Raw genomic sequence first — 17,016 nt, 5'->3', positions numbered from 1 at the left:
TCTAAATTTTGACCAATTTTCTCTATTTTCAGAATGTTAACAGTCTTTAGGAACCTATCCTTGCCCCCCCCCCCCCCCCGTACCTACTCCTGATAGTCACGTGTGCTCCCCTGCCTTTGTAAGCACTGACTGCCTAGCAGCAAGGTCAACTGAGTCTGTGGCACAGTCTACCTGCAGTAAATTTCCTTTCTGTACTGAGGGTGAGGAGCAAGACTTTGAATTGCAAATTTTTCATTTTCATTTTTGACTTGCCTCTCTGTGGTTCGTAATCTCTCTCTCTCTGCTGGATGGTTAGGGGTACATCTTTCACTGTGCCTTAAGTCGTTGGCTTAACTCCAATTTTCACGAAACTGAAAAGAGAGGGTGGGCAGTGTGATCGTTTGATATCTGCTTTTAAACAAACAGTTCCCTGTATTTGGTGTACATTTTGTATTTTGCTATCTAACTGCCCATAACTCCACCCTCTGTTGCCAGGTGCCCGGGCCCTGCAGGTGCCCTCCCCCCACCCCCACCCCGGGACAGATCTTTCTGTTTGCGTCAGGATGAGTGATGACCCGCGTGTGGAAGTGAGTATTGCACTAGATTTCAGTTTCCGTTTTTTACTCTCTGTATCCCGGGGCTTCTTCTAGGGGGACACTTTTTAAAAGTATTAAACACTCCTTTACAAGTTTATGGCAGATACATGAAAAGCAACAGCTTTCGGGGACAGAAAATTCAAATGGAGTTGAGGATTTTCTACCCTGTCTCTAGTGTAAACTCTGGGATACACACACATAGAACAAAATAAAGATGTTCACAAAGTTGGCTGACCATATTGTCTAAGAGTCAGCCTACTTTCAGAGGGCTCCAATCTCATGGCATCTCAGAGAACTGAGGTCAAGGGCAAACAGTCTTCAAGGCGCTTCCCCTTGCAAGAGATCTCAAAGTAGGGCAAGGTCCAGGAAGGCTCCTCTGTCACAGTCCGATGCACGCATGCTTCTTGACCAAAGAGGAGAGTAGCACTGAGTGGCTGGGAAGGTCACTGATGGAAACTCCTCAGGCCATTGAGCTGTGGTCGCAGCATCTTGCAGTTAGTTCTTCCTAGGCTGTTGCCTCAGCAGGAACTCCATGGTCATCTCGAACAGAACAGACAGTTCTGGTTTGGGATCTGCCAAACTAGCATTCTTCCCTTTCTTCCTTCTTCAACACTTTGTTGAGATGACTGTACACCTTAAGCAATTCTCCCACGTCACCGGCATGACCCAGTGGTTTTCAGGACAGTTACAGAGCTGGGCAGCTCTCACCACAATCCATTGTCATCACCCAAGAAAGAAATCCTATCCCCATTAGCAGTCACTCCATTGTCCCCTAAATCCCCTTGCCCCAGTCATCATGAGTCTACTTTCGGTTGCTATTGATCTATGGCATCTTACGACTAAGCTATTTCAATTTGTATAATGTTTTCAAAGTTCATCCATGTGCTGTATCAAGACTTTGTTTCCTTTATAGCTGAGTGATACTCCATTGTGGGCAGTGCTACATTTTGTTTACCCATTGTGTTTGGCTGGGTTGTCTTGGTTACAAAGTGGGCGGTTAACTGCAAGGTCAGCAGTTCAAAACCATCAGCTGCTCCTGGGGGAAAAGATGAGGCTTCTCCCCCATAAACAGTTACAGTCTCAGCAACTCACAGGGACAATTCTACCTGCCTTAGAGGGGGGTTATGCATTAGTATTGACCTAATGGCAGTGAGTTTGGTTTGGCTGGAGTATGAAGTGGCATCTCATTTTTCATTTTCTTAATTATTATTAATGACGTTAAGAGCCTTTTCATGTGTTTACTGGCCATTTATATACCTTCTTTGGAGACACACGGATTCAGATGCATTGCCCATTTTAAAGTTGGGGTATTTTCCTGTTCGCTGAGCCGTCAGAGCCACTCCGTTCTTCCTTTTAAGTGCATGTGCCCGATGCTTTTCCGTTCTTTGGTACCCATCTTATTGAAGACTGAGCCGAAACCAGCCCACAACAGACCTATTGCTGTGGTTTTGCCAGTTTTATTAAAGGAAGGCGAACGTTTTAGGCAATTGATGGTGAGTCGTTTCTTCTTTACCTGGCACTGGTGTCACCCAAATGGAGGTGAAACGAAAACATCAATTGCATACCGGATCCTGTGTCGGACAGCGTTTCTGCGTGCTAGCTTATTAATTTGCCCCAAGTTTTGAAAAAGTAGGCAACTGAATGATGGGCAGAGGAGGCAAATGAGTTCAGGGAGGATAAATACTTGGCCCAAGATCACACAAATAGCAAGTAGCCCAACTGGGATTCACCTTCAGACTTGTCAAGCAGCAGGGATTAGGGTCTTTGCACAACTCTGCTTGACGCACGGAGTTTAGACAGTCCCGTCATCACAGTGCTTCGCTGTTACCTTGAACATATTTTATTTGGCCAAGAAGTGTGCTGCCTTATGTGTCTAGTGCACCTTCCTGATCCACCTGCATTAGCTCATGTGGTTTTGTCTTTGGTTTTGACACCCATTTAAAAATATGAGCAAACAAGGTTCACAATAGAAACTCCTGCCCAGAGTCCTAGGAATGACCTGGTTTCACTGGAGGTTTTGAGCCGTCTACTGAGCCCAGAACGAGGCGGTTGGCTCTGCTTTGTGGACTGATTGGCTATGCCTCACCATTCCTACTCCAGATGTCTACTCCTTTGTAGAATCGTTGCAGCTTATTATCTCTACCTTCTGTCCCATCCCTTCGCTTCTATCTCTTAAACAAATCCCCCTCTCTTGCCCCTTTGCACCCCTCGCATCTATTCCTCAAACATTAGGCTCACCTTAGAAAATGCTTCTAAATCAGTGGTTCTCAACCTGTGGGTCATGACCCCTTTGGAGGTCGAATGGCCCTTTCACAGGGATTGCCCAATTCATAACATAAGCAACATGACAGTTATGAAGTAGCAATGAAAAGCATTTTATGGTTGGGGGGGTCACTATGACATGAGGAACTGTATTGAAGGGTCACAGCATGAGGAAGGTTGAGAACCACTGTTCTAAATTTAAGATGAAAATGACAAAAAGATAACCAATGACCATCATGCACAGGCTCGAAGCCCAAGCCCATAGCCATCGACTTGGTTCCTACTCAGGGCAATCCCATGTGAGTCAGCAGAGCTACTCTTCCTGGGCTTATTTTCCTTCGCAAAACCAAACACCAAATCCCTTGGCCTTGAGTTGATTCAAATGTATAGCTGCCCCAGAAAGCAGAGCAGAATTGCCCCACAGGGTTTCCAAAGTTGGAAATCTTTTCTGAAGCAGACTGCCATGCCCCTCACAATGAGCACTGGCATGATAGACAGCGTTGTCTTGACTCTTTAGCTTTCCAGGGTAGGATTTTTGAGGAATTCCTAGAAGCCTTTAGAACAAGCATCTTGGCCTGGGATCCCTGTGCATCTGCCATCTGGTTGTGCTGCCTTTTCACTCCGGTTCCCCATTGCTGCCGGGTGGTTCTTTCCGTCCATCAGTCCCAGCAGGTGCGTGCGTTGTTAACATATACCACACCGATGCAGTGATGCTGTTTTCGGCCTCGAATATCGCACGCTTCTTCAGTTCTCAAAATTCTTTCTGTTAAGACCCATTTCAAAAACCACCGGTTTGTTCTATAAAGCCTTTTGTGTTGTAGCATAAAATGTTAACCATCAAGTACCTCCATTCCTCGTGGCGGTGGAAATCTTATGGGCCAAGCAAAAAGAGATCACCTTTTCTCCTGGTTCTGCTTCTGTGGGAGTCCAAAAAGTTGTGGATTTTGGACTATGTCTCCACATTTTTCCAACGATCCCATTAAGGATTGGGAGAGGGAATCAATGCCCACATACCTTTCTTTTAGACCTGGTTGGTTGTTCTCTCCTAGTTGCCACTTATAATCTGGTTGCCTTGAAATTCCTTTGTTTTCTTGAATTAATTACTGTAAATACTGCCCCGCATTGCTGTTAACAAATGTACATTTAGCACTTAGCATAGATTTTGGCTCCTAGTAACTCTCCCAATTATGTTTGCTCTGTGAGTGCTTACTTACTGTGTACTCCTTGAAGATCTACTGAAACCACTTGAGGTGCGCACTCAATGGGCTTGTGGAGCTTTCCCTACCACTCTGGGGCTCCTTTCTTTGGGTGGTGGTCTTACTGTTAGTCGAGAGTTCATTTTTATTCCTCCCCTCTGTTGACATTGTTGTTTCAGTTGCCATCAGGTAACCAACCTTTTGGGTTCATCATCGAGTGCTTAACCATTTGTGTCACCTCCTCCACATCCTTTCCACTGCCCTCAAGTCAATTCTGATGCCTCGTGAGGCTCCGAGGCTGCGTGGAACTGCTCCCTGGAGTTTCCAACACTGTACATCTTGATGGGAGCAAAGAACGTCTCATTGTTCTTCAGAGGAGGAGCTGGGGGTTTCGAACTGCTGCCTCGCGGTTCGTTTTGCAGCCCATTATGTAAGCACCTGTACCACCAGGACTCATCCTCATGCACAGGAAGCTGTATGGTGTATTACAGGATGTGCTAAGTGAGGTTGATGCCAGCACCAGTACTCATAGAGAGCCCTTGGTCGAAGAAGCACTGCAATAAGGTTAGTGTCCCAGGAACTCTTGTGACTGAGCTCAGTCTCCTTCATTTTCTGCAGCTTGTTGTGAAATAGTTTGGTGCCCCGTTAGAAACATTCTTGCAGAGTTAAGAGCCATTTGACTGTTCTAAGGACTTCATTTATTTGGGGTACCTTGATGTAGGGAAAAAGGACCCTGGGGTCACCCTGGGGTCGGAATTGGGCTGCTAACTGCAAGGCCAGCAGTTCAAAACCACCAGCTCCTCCAAGGGAGAAAGACAAGGTTGTCTGATCCTATAAAAACTTATAGTCTTAAAAACCCGTGTTGCTCCAGCGACTTGGAACTGACTCAGCGACAGTGACTTGGTTTGGGTTTGGAGTTTACACAGAGGAAAGAAAAATGAATGATTAATTCTAGTCTTTATCTTTAAGTGATTCATACCGAGATATATATGGGTGAAATAATATCTGAGATTTGTATCAAATAATAGAAGGATGAATTTAGTGGGCAATGGTGTAGAAATGGTATAGTTTCACTGTAGATGGATAATCATTGAATCGGCATGATTTTTGCACTAGGGCTCATTATTCTCTTCTGCCTAAGTTTGCATTTGCTTGGCAATTTCACGCACCAATATCTTAGGGTCTTTAACCACATAGGTTTAGGCACTGGGTTTGAAGACAGCTCTTTTCCTGATTCACTGGGTAAATTTGGACAGGTAGCCCCACCTGGATGACTTTACCTGTGTCACTTGAGAGACAGCTACTCTTTCAGAGGGGTTTGTAAGGATTCCAGCACACACAAGCACATTACACATATACGTGCTTGTGACAGCTAAGTTCTGCCTCACCACGCCATAGAAACCAACCAAATAAGTTGTAGTTAGTGGGAAACCCAATCTACATGCCCGGATTCCCCAGTTGCTGATGAGCAGAGAGTCTTTTATTATTGTCTATTGCTGCTGTTGCTGCAAACATGCACAGAAAGAAACGTGTACTAATCTAATGGATTCGGCGTGTACGCTGCAGTGAGACTGATGGTACGCTTTGAGTGGTACAACCACGTTCGTCTCTGAATTGTCCCTCCCCTCTCTGTACATTCCTATTAATCTTCCCAGCTGCTGTTGTCAGTTTGATGCCACATAGATAGTGGAAGAGCAGGACCGAGGCGGATTGTCGTTTATGCCAGTGGTTGCTGCTGGTTGTCATCAAGTTGACGCTATGTGTGAGCAGCGCACTGAGGCCGCTGTGCGTCGGGATCCACTTGATGGTGGTGGGTTTGATTTGGGGTTGGTGCCTCCTGCTTGGTTGCTTAGTGTGTTCTTCTAAGACACACCTTCCCCGATTATACTTTGCCTATTACAATCACAAAGAAAACTCATCCCCACATGGGCCTGTAAGGACAGATAGAGGAGTTAGAATTTACAATACCGCCACTGAGTAGAGATTTTGACTCATAGAGAGGGCATGGGATAAGACAGAACTGCTCCATAGGGTTTCCACGGCTGTAAATCTTTGTCAGAGCAGACCCCTCCATCCCGTAGGCTTGAATCCATGACCTCGCAACTAGCAGCTCCGTCCATAACTCATTACCCCAACAGAGCTCCGTGCACATTCCGTCCTTGAACACCCCGCCAAGACACGCTGTGCTGTAACGTAGGTGAAGCACCTGGTTCCTGTAAATACTCTGACAGTGGCAGCTGCTAATATCGCCCACACTCCGTGAGATCAGCAGTGAGTACCTTGTAATAATAGATCAAGAAGCCTGGAGACTGATGTCTATGTGCTGTTGTTTTTTTCCCTCCCTTACTTCAAATAGTCCTGGGTGCCAAATAGTAAGTGTCTTACTGTCCCTTTGAGGATTGCTTCAGGTCACTACATGTTTCTGTCTAAGATATACTATCTCAAGAAGGAAGTGATTGATGAGACAAAGAGCAGGATCAATGTTTAAATATCTCGCAAGTTTGGCCTGTTCTCTTGAGTGACGCCTGGATGCAGCGGGAGTAAGTGATGAGAATTGCACAATGGGGTAGTGGAAGGTGGCTGATCGCTATACTGTAAGTGAACCTCAAAATGGTAGGTGTGCTCTCTCGAGATGAGGAGGAGGGTGTGGTGCACTTTTGATTAAAATTGAGGGGGAAGTCCTCAGAGGCAATTTTAGTTTCGTTTAAGTTCCAGCTATTGAAATCTTTTCAACTTAAATTTGGCATTATTTCTCTTCTCCGAATATTGAAACTGATCCCGAGTCAAGGTGTTCTTTTTAAGTTAGAATGAAATAAATCTATTCAGAGTCCTTTTATTTAAGATATAGAGAATGGAAATAATTCCCCAAATGTCCTGATAATATCTTTGGTAAACATCTATTTAGCTAAAATAGAACCAACAGCTAAAAAATACATTACATGTTGAAGGCAACATATGTACAAGTGTACTTAATACAATTGAAGGATGAATTGTTATAAGATTTGTGAGAGGCCCCCCCAATAAAATCAATGGGGGAAAATTACATTGGTAGCATGAGTAATTATTACTGGGAAGGGCTCTGGCCATAAAATTTATAGCATTTTTGGTTAGAGGAGCCACACACAAAAAGCCACCTGGAATCCTGGGGATTCTCACCTAGGCCAACTAAGTGCCCTAGCTAAACTCTGGATGCAATGTCTGCACGGTTCGGTTCGAGGAGGTGACTCCGACATGAGGTCCGTCCGTGTTAGTAACTAGCAAGATGTATTTCGTGTCTGGGTGCAGACGGAGGGAGGCTCCATAGTGCCTCAGTCCAGGCTGAAGCTATGGGATGCATCAGCCGCAATGTCCTAATATCCAACGCAAGGCTAAAGGGGTGGGGGGCGAGGGGCCCACCCTGGGATGGGAAAGTACAGGCCATTTGTGTATGTGTGTGTGTGTGTGTGTGCTTGTGGTCATTCTCCATCATAGGTTTCTGCATCATCAGGTTCTCAGAATGGCTCCAGGCACTCGTTTGCGGTCTTCCCTTTTCTTACGTCACTGTCCTTGGTTTGCTGGGTTTTGTGTCAAGGCATATTCTTTCGGGCAGAACTTTCTAGGGTCGGTTCTGGGGCACACGGGGAGGAACTTTGGTTCTTAGCAGACTCAATTAAGCCTTACATCCAGACTACTTTCTTTATCTGTAGGACGAGGGAGCAATGTCTTCGAGAACTATTTCAAGCTTGCAAGGGGCGAGGTAGTAATCTTGGAATTGAAAGGACTGACGGTTGCCCTGGATGGAACAAGGCTGGGAGTCTGCAGAAGAACCTCTTGCCCCAAAGCCTTTATGGCAATAGTCGGGGCAAGGCTCTGGGCAGCCCGAAGGCCCAGTTGTATGAAAGTCGTGCAGTGGTGCTCAGTAAGAGTACAATTCTGAGGGGAATTAGGAGCAGAATTAGGTATGGTTTGATGTGTGGCCAGGTTGCTTTGGACCAGCTTGCCACTCATGGTGGTCTTTTGGGTAAGATTAGCTGTTGTTAATACCCCCGGCAGCCTGGGAATTGAGGTTTGGGGCCGCAAGGAGAGGTGGGGGAGCTGAGTTAGGATCTGGTCTCTTAAAGCTGAGTGTAAAGGGTACATAATTTTTGGCACGCTGTGGAGATAAAAAGAGAAGTTGACTTGGTCATATAGGGTAAATGACGAAGAAGACTAAGAAGGTGTGCTCATGAACTTCTCCCACAGTCATTTATTGGAAGGAGCCTTGCCGAACAAATCGCGGTTATGAGTTTCTGACTCTTCAGGGGGTGGGTGGCTGCCGCGGCTGTCTCCCTTAGGCAGGGTGGCCGCTGCTGTATAGTGAGGACCATCTGCCGGGATAGATCAGCTCCCCCTGCAGAGAGGGCCCGTGTCTCTGCCCTCGGAGTGCTATGTCCGTCCCCATCTTCCATCAGCGCACCGTGGGAAAGGTTTAGAGAAATCTGGGAGGGTGAGGCCTGGGGCTCGCGGGAGGGCTGCCTGAAAGGTTTGGAAAAGGGTTTGGATGGGGTGGGCTGGACCCAGGGCCTTTTGCTGCCTGGTGTAAAGCCTGGCTTTGGAGAGGACGTGCCGCATCCGGGGCTTCGTTCTGCGTCATTGGACTTTTGTAATGGCTGCAGGTGGTCGTCTCTTTCCTTCTTACGTCCCTGGTCTTGCTTCCCTGGTCTCTGATGAAGACACGTCTCTCCTTTCTGTGTAGGACTTTTTACAGGGCCAATCCTAGGGCAGAGCTTTCTAGGGTCAGTTCTGGGGCAAACATGAAGGAACTTTGGTTCTTAGTAGACTCTATTAAGCCTTAGAATAGCGTACTGTTTTTCCTCTCCCCGCCCCAATATTGGAATAATATTGCTCGGTGTCTGTGGCTTGCGTCTGCCGGCCCAGCCCTTGGGAGAATCTCTCACACTTTGTTCTGCCAGTCCATTAGGTTCTTACTGTCAAAGGAAAATGGGCTGACCCGGGCTGTTCATGTAAATGTTCTGCAGGTTCATATTTGCATGGCTTGGACAGGAAGAGCCTTCTTCCTGCTGCGCTCTCAGCAGCGATTAGACTCATTGACCTACGTGTAAGTCAATCTCTTGTCTACACTTCTGGGTTTCTTTGCTCTGAAGCAATTTCTTGATTTGTTTCCTTGGTGTTCAAATATACTCAGTAGATTATATTTTTCATACTCTGCCTGGGACTTGTGGTTGATGGATGCAGGGTCTGGGACGCCGGTTAGAACAGGAGTGACTTGAGGCTGGGAAAAAAAATCCAATTGTAGAGCAAGCTTCTTCTAACTTATCCTTCCAGCCTCCCTTTATCACAGACGTCTGAGGGACTTCACCTGCCTTTCATTAACTGTACTCCTAGATTTGAAACTAAATTTGAAAAAAAATTTCCTTCTCTATTCCAGTTATTCTTACAAGGAGAAAGAATACTATGAAATCCAATTAATAAGAATCTAGGAGTCTGGCTGTTACGACAAGTCTCTGTACTGTGAATTTGCAGTTGAGGAATGCCTCCTAAGTGTCCTCGATGTCATGTGCATTTGCCCTCCTTTTGAAACCAACAAACTTTAGTGCAAAAAGAAAGGCTACACGCTTTCTCAGTGATGGAAAAGCTACAGGTGCATCAAGTGAAAGTGACAGTGCTGAAGAATTTGTCGTGAATAGGGGTTGCTGTCACCTGTTTCAAGGGGAATGCAGGTACACATTGCATTCGAGGACGTGCAGGAGAACCAGTGTACCTGTTCAAAAGACCTGCAAATCCAACTTAAAGACACAGATAGAAACAGACCTTGTTTGTAACCTGGGACGGCCTGATGCGAGGTTGCTTTCTGATTACAGATTTACAAAGATTAATGATCTGGGAGTAACGTCCAATTGCTTTCTTTGAACGGCTCCGGAACAATGTAGCAACACCTGGCTTCCAGATAGATGAGCCGTCTCTAACACCACAGAATTATTACCTGTTTAATTAATATTACATTTATCAAAAGGCTTTTCGCAAGTGTTTCCTTCACAGAGTGTTTCCCATACATGATATGAGATGAAAGAAGTGCTACACCAAGAGAAGGATTGCAAATGATTCATAACAAAGCCAAAGCAAAGCAATATTTTGCTGTCTGCTATTTTGAATTCAAGTCATAATTTGTCCATTTTAAACAAAGATTGCAGAAATTATTCATTAGCACCATTCTTTATTGGAAACGGATTTCACAGAACGGGAAATTAAAACTGCATTTTTCAAGCTTTTTAAAATACGAGCATCTATGCTCTACATAGGAGCAAACTGACATCTGTCCTGGCAAAGTAAAGTACAATAAAAGAAATTTATAGTAGAGATTTTATATTTATGGAATATTAACTGGACCTAATTTTTAATTAAGGTATCAACTCTTGTTGATTTTTATGAACTAGGAATGGAACTGAGAGAGAGCTCATTTGTCTTATTTCACTAGCTTCATTACTTGCATAGATATTGGAAGACAGTTAAATTAACACATAAAAATTACTAGTACAGTCCATATATAAAGACTTACAAAATGGCACTGACTTCCTCTTCTTCATTATCAGGTATAAGGTAAAGTTTCTATTGGAAATTTAATTCAGATGTCATCCACTTTGCTATCTCTTTTAGATACTTAAAGCAGGGACCAAATTAAATAAGAGCTAAGGTTGACATATAGTTAAGATAGAGGCGCACATTTTTGCTCCATAAGTGTGACTGAAAGAGGCTGATGTCACAGTGGGGTTACATAGTGGACTGCTAATTGCAAGGTCAGCAGTTCAAATGTACCAGCCACTCCATGGGAGAAAGACGAGGTTTTCTACTCTAGGAAAGAGTTACAGTCTCAGCAACCTAGAAGGTTGGTTCCACCCTGCCTTATTGGGTTGCTGTAACTCAGTTTGATATATATGATCTATATGTCATATACAGTGTATTACACACAGAGAGAGGTTTTTGAAGATTTCAATGTGCTATTTAATGTAAATTGCAATTACTGTACTGTGTACAACTACAAACTCAGCAAACCTTTGTCAAACCTTCCCTTTCTGTGACTAATAGTAAATATCTTCTTGAATGGATTTAATATGCTTTGTAGGACATACTGCAGCCCTTCATAGAAACTTGTTGTTGGTTATGACCATTAGTAAGGAGTTCTATGTGGACTATTGATATATCTGTTTCATTACATTGTCTGTGCTGGGTTTGGGCCTATCAGCATGATTGTCATTTTAATTGATTAAGTTTTGACTTGTTTGATTATTCTAAATAAATAAAAATGATAGTGAAGATAAACAAATGGAAAATTTTATTTTTGGAAGCCTGTGTATCTCCTGAATGTTTTGAGACAGAAGTGAATTAGTCAACCATAAAACCAGCCAACCAACCAACCCAAAATACCCAAACCCACTGCCATCAAGTCGATGCAAGTTCCTCCCAAGACAGGAATGTTTGGTGGAGGCTCAAAGGTCCAAAGCAGACTCTCAGCTACTTGCCCTGGCAAGCTGGTACCACGGGTTTGTTAAGCTCCTCTTAAGCACAAGTTGTAGAAGCTGACTTAGGTTTACCCACTTTGAGATATGGGTTAAGTTTAAATTGTGTGCTGCTGGAGAAGGGAAAGCCTTACTTCTACCACCAGGTTAGACATTGCAGGTTGAATAATATTTCGATGAGGAGAGTAATGCTGCCCTGTGTTCATGAAGAACGTTCTGATGAAAGAAATCTTGAGTCAAGTTCCTGAAAGAAACTCTAACTGCCCTTTGATAAAGTTTAAAATTTATTTTACCCAAAATTTCTTCAAGTTATCTTTAAATATCAAGCTTATAAATACACTTAAAATTGGATTTTGTTTTTGGTAAATAGTGCTTTGAGGATGTGTGTACATCAATATGCCCTATACTATCCCATCCCCATAGCCTCCCTGAAAGGAGAAAGCAAATATGGGTTCATTTAAAATTGTGTGAAAATGTTTGCTTAAAGCGACCTCTTTGGGAGTATGAAATGTCAAGCTGTTGGACTCTTTCTCTCCCTTTTTTCCTTCCCTGAAGGAGGATGCTGTTGGGCGCTTGCTTTCTGAGACCTTGCCACAGCCCAGGTTTGCTCACATTTGAATTCATATTCATTTACTTTTTAAGAGCATCCTTTGGACCTGAACTTCCAAAATATTTCTTCTATTCTTTTGGCAGGGCACACCCCACGCTATCACTGCCCGGACACACTCCATCCACAGAAAGCACTGTAACTTCAAGTGGTGAGTAGATTTGGAAAAGATCTAAAACTAAGTAAAAATCAAGAAACAAACAAACCAACTGCGGCTGCCAAATGGATTCAGGCTCAGAGTGATGCTGTAGGCGGAATAGAGTTATTCCGCTGGGGTCTCCGAGGTGGAAATCTTTTGTGGAAGTAGACAGTCACATCTTTAAAAAATTGATTTTCCTATGCTGGTGGGTTCAAACCATTGACCTTGTGAGTAGCAGGCAAGCACTTTAGCCATTTCACTCGCAGACCCCTGATAGAAATAGACTGTTGGGATTATGAGGATACGCCCAGGATTCTGTGACTGCCGAGCTGTGTGCAAACAGAAATAAAATAGGCAAATGCTCCTTTTGCATAGTACTCACACGCTTGGTTTCTCCCTCAGAGACTTTGAATATGGCTTCGGGTGACCTTGGCTGCAGATCAGTCTGTGAGGAAGAGCGGGATGCCAGACCGGCTTCTGCAGGGATGGAGACTCCAGGTAAGCTACTGGGGGATTCAAGTGCACGATAGTCTAGGACGTAAAGGAAACCTATAAGTGGATGGAGTAACTGGAGTACTTCAAAGATCACCTCTCATAAAATCCTTTTATAATCCAGAGAAAAGATATCCAACTGGGAACCCTGGTCATCATACATGAGGATGTTACCAGGTTTGGGTGGCACAATGGGTTAAGCATTGAACTGCCACCCAAGAGTTGTTGGTTTGAACCCACTAGCTGCTCCGTGGGAGAAAGGAGATGTCATCCGTGTCTGTACAGCTGTGCCGCCCTGGAAGCCCAGGGGCAGTTCTGCTTTGCCCTGTGAGGTTGTTACGAGTCAAAACGGACTCAGCAGCAGCGAGTTTGGGTTAGAGCACATGGCACAATGTATCTCACTGCTTTGACACAACTGGGACACCAGGGAAGGAGCCCTTGGTGACTCGGTGGTCAAAGGGCTGGGCTGCTAACTGAAAACTCGTCCTCAGCAGAAAGATGTGATATTCTGATTCCATAAAGATGTACAGCTTTGGAAGGCCGGCGGGTAGTTGTACTCTGGCCAATGGGGTTGCAATGAGTGGAAATGGACTGGACTTCCGTGGGTTGGGTTTGGGGCTGCGGGTCTCAAATGTGGTGCGTTGCTATGGTGCGTTGCTGTGGTGGTGGTCCTTCGGTAGCATTTAGGCACTTCTGACTCACCGTGGTCCTGTGTACAGCAGAATGAAACACGGCCTTGTCCTGGGTCACCCCACACTGGCTTTATGGCATAACTGTAGAATTGTAGTATGCTGTAACTGTGGAATTGCCTGTTTCTTAAATTCTCAAAAAGTGAATTATAATCTACCAAATTAGAAGAATGGACCAATTTGGGATGGTCCATTTATGGCAAAAGAATGAACTAGATGATTTGTAAATCCTTTTCTACTGCTTGACTCTGAGAACTCGGTAGTTTTCCTACCTGTTCCTGATGAAACACCATTATAGCTAACCCTATGGGATAAGCTTCCAGCCCCACCCAAAAAAAGGTGACAGAAAGGAACACGCCCCTCTATTGTTTATATAGGACATTTAAGTGTGAGCTATAAGTGCTAAACTAGAGAAGCAGGGTTCATGGTGAATATTTTTGTGCTTCATTGAATCTAAATTGCACATTTTAAAACCATCTAAGTCAGGGCAGAATTGCTCCAAAGCATTTCCAAGACTGTCCCTCTTTACAGGATCAACCTCATCTTTCTCCTATGAAATGATGGGTGGGCTTGAACTGCGGGCCTTGCAATTAGCAGCCCAACACTTAGTCCATTGGGTCACCAGGAATTATTGCAACCAAATGGGAGGAATTGTACCAATATCTACCAAGCTTTGCTCATACCCGGTGATACAACAATTTGCTTTCTGGGAATCAGTTCTACAAATAATATGTACACACAGAGAGAAGGGCATTAATCATATGTATGAATCACAGTATTGCTTGTAACTGTAAAATATTTTATACAAATTAGCTATCAGAGAGTGATTAATAGATTTGATGTATCCATACAGTGGTATACTATGCAAGCAGAAAGCATGTAAAAAATTATGACTCAGAATGCTATAAAAGAAATGTTTCCTGGAGGAAAATCCAAAAGAATATTTTGTATAGCATATAAAAATCTATGAATAACAGGAAAAAGTTATGTGTTCTTAAGTTATTCTTACCAGCAGATAAAAAATGGGAGGTATAATTTTTAACGTATAACACTTTATACTTTTTGATTTATGGACCATATAAATCTATTTGTCTATCTTAAAATTTAATGAAAAACTGAAATAAAAAGATAAAATAGCTATGGGGGAAATAGCTGCCACTTTGTTTTTATTTCTATATAAATTTTTAAATAACACTTGCTTTAAATATTTTTCACTTAATAAGGAAGAAACATTGTAAATGCTGACCTTTGTGCCTACACTGGAATGAATTCAGGAGAATGGGTTATATGAAGAAGGAAATAATAATTGAGTATACCACAGTATAAATAAATCAAAAGGTAAAAACTCACTGCCACTGAGTGAGTTCTGACTCACAGCCACCCTCTAGGGCTCCAAGGCTGTCCCTCTGGAGGGGCGCAGAGAGTGCCATCCCACAGAGCAGCGGGGGTTCTAACTACTGACCTGTGGCTAGCAGCCCAACACAAGGCCACTAACGGGCTCCTTAGTATAAATAAAGTATACAAAAACAAGAGAACAGAACAAAGACATGTCATAACTTAGCAAGATGTGCTGGTGTTAGAAGAATCTCATCTTTTGTATCAGTCTTGCATCGTAATTTAAAAAGCAGACCTGTTTCTCAAGCGCTACCCAGACTATTAAGTTACTACTTGTCCAAACTTCCGTCACCTCGGTTCCATTAGCAAAACCAGCTTTCAAAAACCCACAGAACAACTGTTTGAAGCCTATTTAGAGACATTTTATGACCTAGTTCCCTTGTGAACCTAAGCCACCGTCTTCCTGGTTTTGAGACAGTGAACCTGTTTGAAGCTTTGTGGTACATGATTTGTGTCCCGTGGGAGGCCTTTGCCCTCGCTGTCCTCCCACATCGGCGTCCTCATTGTTGCTTCTTCCTCTTTCACCTGTTGCTGCTCCCCGTTTGTATGTTCTTTTTATCATAGGCACCAGTGCAGCTCATGACAGCACTCCCGCCCACGGCTCTGCGGGTGAAGACAGAGCTGTATTGAATGTGGTAAGAAGAAACGCACATATTAATAATAAGAATAAGAATTTATTAAGGTGGTAGAATGGTCTCATTGTTGACAAAGCCCACTACCCTTGGGTTGATCCCAACGCATAGTGACCCTACATAGTTTCCAAAGCAGTAAATCTTCATGGGAGCAGATAGTCTCTCCTTTCTCCTGTGAAGTGGCTGGTGGGTTTGAACCACTGACTTTGTGCAACAAACTCTTAACAGCATGATCTCACTTTAGCCTTTGAAAATATTATGAGGTCAGTATTTTGTGGATGAAGACAGTTGGGCCAAATCATCTCCGTGCATTGCCTAAAGTCACAAGATAAAGTCAGAGCCAGACTCTCCTGACTTCACATTGATTGATTGCTCCTTCCTTCCTTCAATCATTGACTGACCCATGTAGTCATCAGATGTTAACTGTAAATAGGCTAACTACCTAACAATAGATGACTGCTTTAAAAACAATGAATGCATTAATAAATAAAGTTGAATGAAATGGATATCTAGCTTACAGAAATTATTCAACCAAATGATTGCTCAACAATGTGAGTGTGCTTAATGACATAAAAGAAAAATACTCAGGGTAGGAGACCGTGGAAGGCACCATGGAGAAAGGTCTTAAGTGAATGGGGTGCAAAAGATCTCTTCAGACATACCCAAACCAAGACCAAACTCACTGCTCTCGAGTCAATGCTGACTCATAGTGACCCCCTGTGGGCTTCTGAGACTGTAACTGCTATGGGAGAAGAAAGCCCAGTCTTTTCCCTTTGGAGCTGCTGACATGTCTAACCAGCTGCTGACCACGCGGATGGCAGCCCCGTACATAACCACTACGCCCCCAGGGCTCCCTTCACCCATCAGACATCCAAACCACTAGCATTCCAGGCAAGGGAGCAGCGAGTGACGTGGCTAGTAGAGTCAGGGGGACCAGCATGAGCCCTCTTAGGGAAGTCATGTAAATTGAGACATGTATTTTGAGAGAGTGTAATATATTCTGGAGCCAGAGTCTATGGTTTATATCTTAATTCCATTCCTTACCAGTTGCTTATTTGATCTATTCCTAAGTCTCCTGGTTTTGAATTTAGAGCTAGTGACTGGGTGAGTGAGATTCAATGCATGAATACGTGTGAAGTGCTTAGAGAAATCATGAAAGTGCCAGCTGCTGCTGTTGTTTTGCGGCGACTCGGTGGAAATACTGGCCAGGGGCTAGATTATGAAGAACTTTGTATGCCACGGCAAACTGTGTGGGTTTTACCCCACAGGCTCTGCTTTTACCCCAGTGGGAGATTTTAGCAAGAATAACACCATCAGATCTGGTCATTTTCATGGGTCTATTTATATGCATACACATTTTTTCATAATATTGCTTACCATGAGGATAGTTACATTTTGTGCAAAATTCTTCATCAAAGGTGGGGCTTTCTTTCTCTTTGATAGGCTCAAAAGAATAATTTCCCCCCTTTTTGTCAGTAAGTACAAAATAAAGAACCCCGGGGCACAGTGATGAATCCCTCAACTGCTACCCAGAAG

At 43.8% G+C, this 17,016-nt stretch overlaps 1 protein-coding gene across 2 annotated transcripts in view; it reads left to right on the top strand.

Moving 5' to 3' along the window:
• The first annotated feature begins 518 nt into the window (after window positions 1–518).
• The window catches only part of IRAG2 (inositol 1,4,5-triphosphate receptor associated 2), a 42,292-nt gene continuing 25,794 nt past the window's right edge, over window positions 519–17,016 (top strand). The window contains exons 1-5 of one of the 2 annotated variants that reach the window (XM_075553050.1): window positions 519–566; window positions 12,082–12,128; window positions 12,220–12,284; window positions 12,675–12,770; window positions 15,413–15,483. In XM_075553050.1, coding sequence (XP_075409165.1) covers window positions 543–566; window positions 12,082–12,128; window positions 12,220–12,284; window positions 12,675–12,770; window positions 15,413–15,483 — 303 coding nt within the window. In that variant the 5' untranslated portion in view covers window positions 519–542. Of the gene's footprint in view, window positions 567–12,081; window positions 12,129–12,219; window positions 12,288–12,665; window positions 12,771–15,412; window positions 15,484–17,016 lie in introns of those variants that run through there. The other variant, XM_075553051.1, reaches the window with a different exon arrangement.

This window comes from Tenrec ecaudatus, chromosome 6 (assembly GCF_050624435.1).
Source record: "Tenrec ecaudatus isolate mTenEca1 chromosome 6, mTenEca1.hap1, whole genome shotgun sequence".
NCBI lineage: Eukaryota > Metazoa > Chordata > Mammalia > Afrosoricida > Tenrecidae > Tenrec > Tenrec ecaudatus.
The sequence above is the reverse complement of the archived record's forward strand: the minus strand, read 5'-3'. Positions and strand labels throughout refer to the sequence as shown.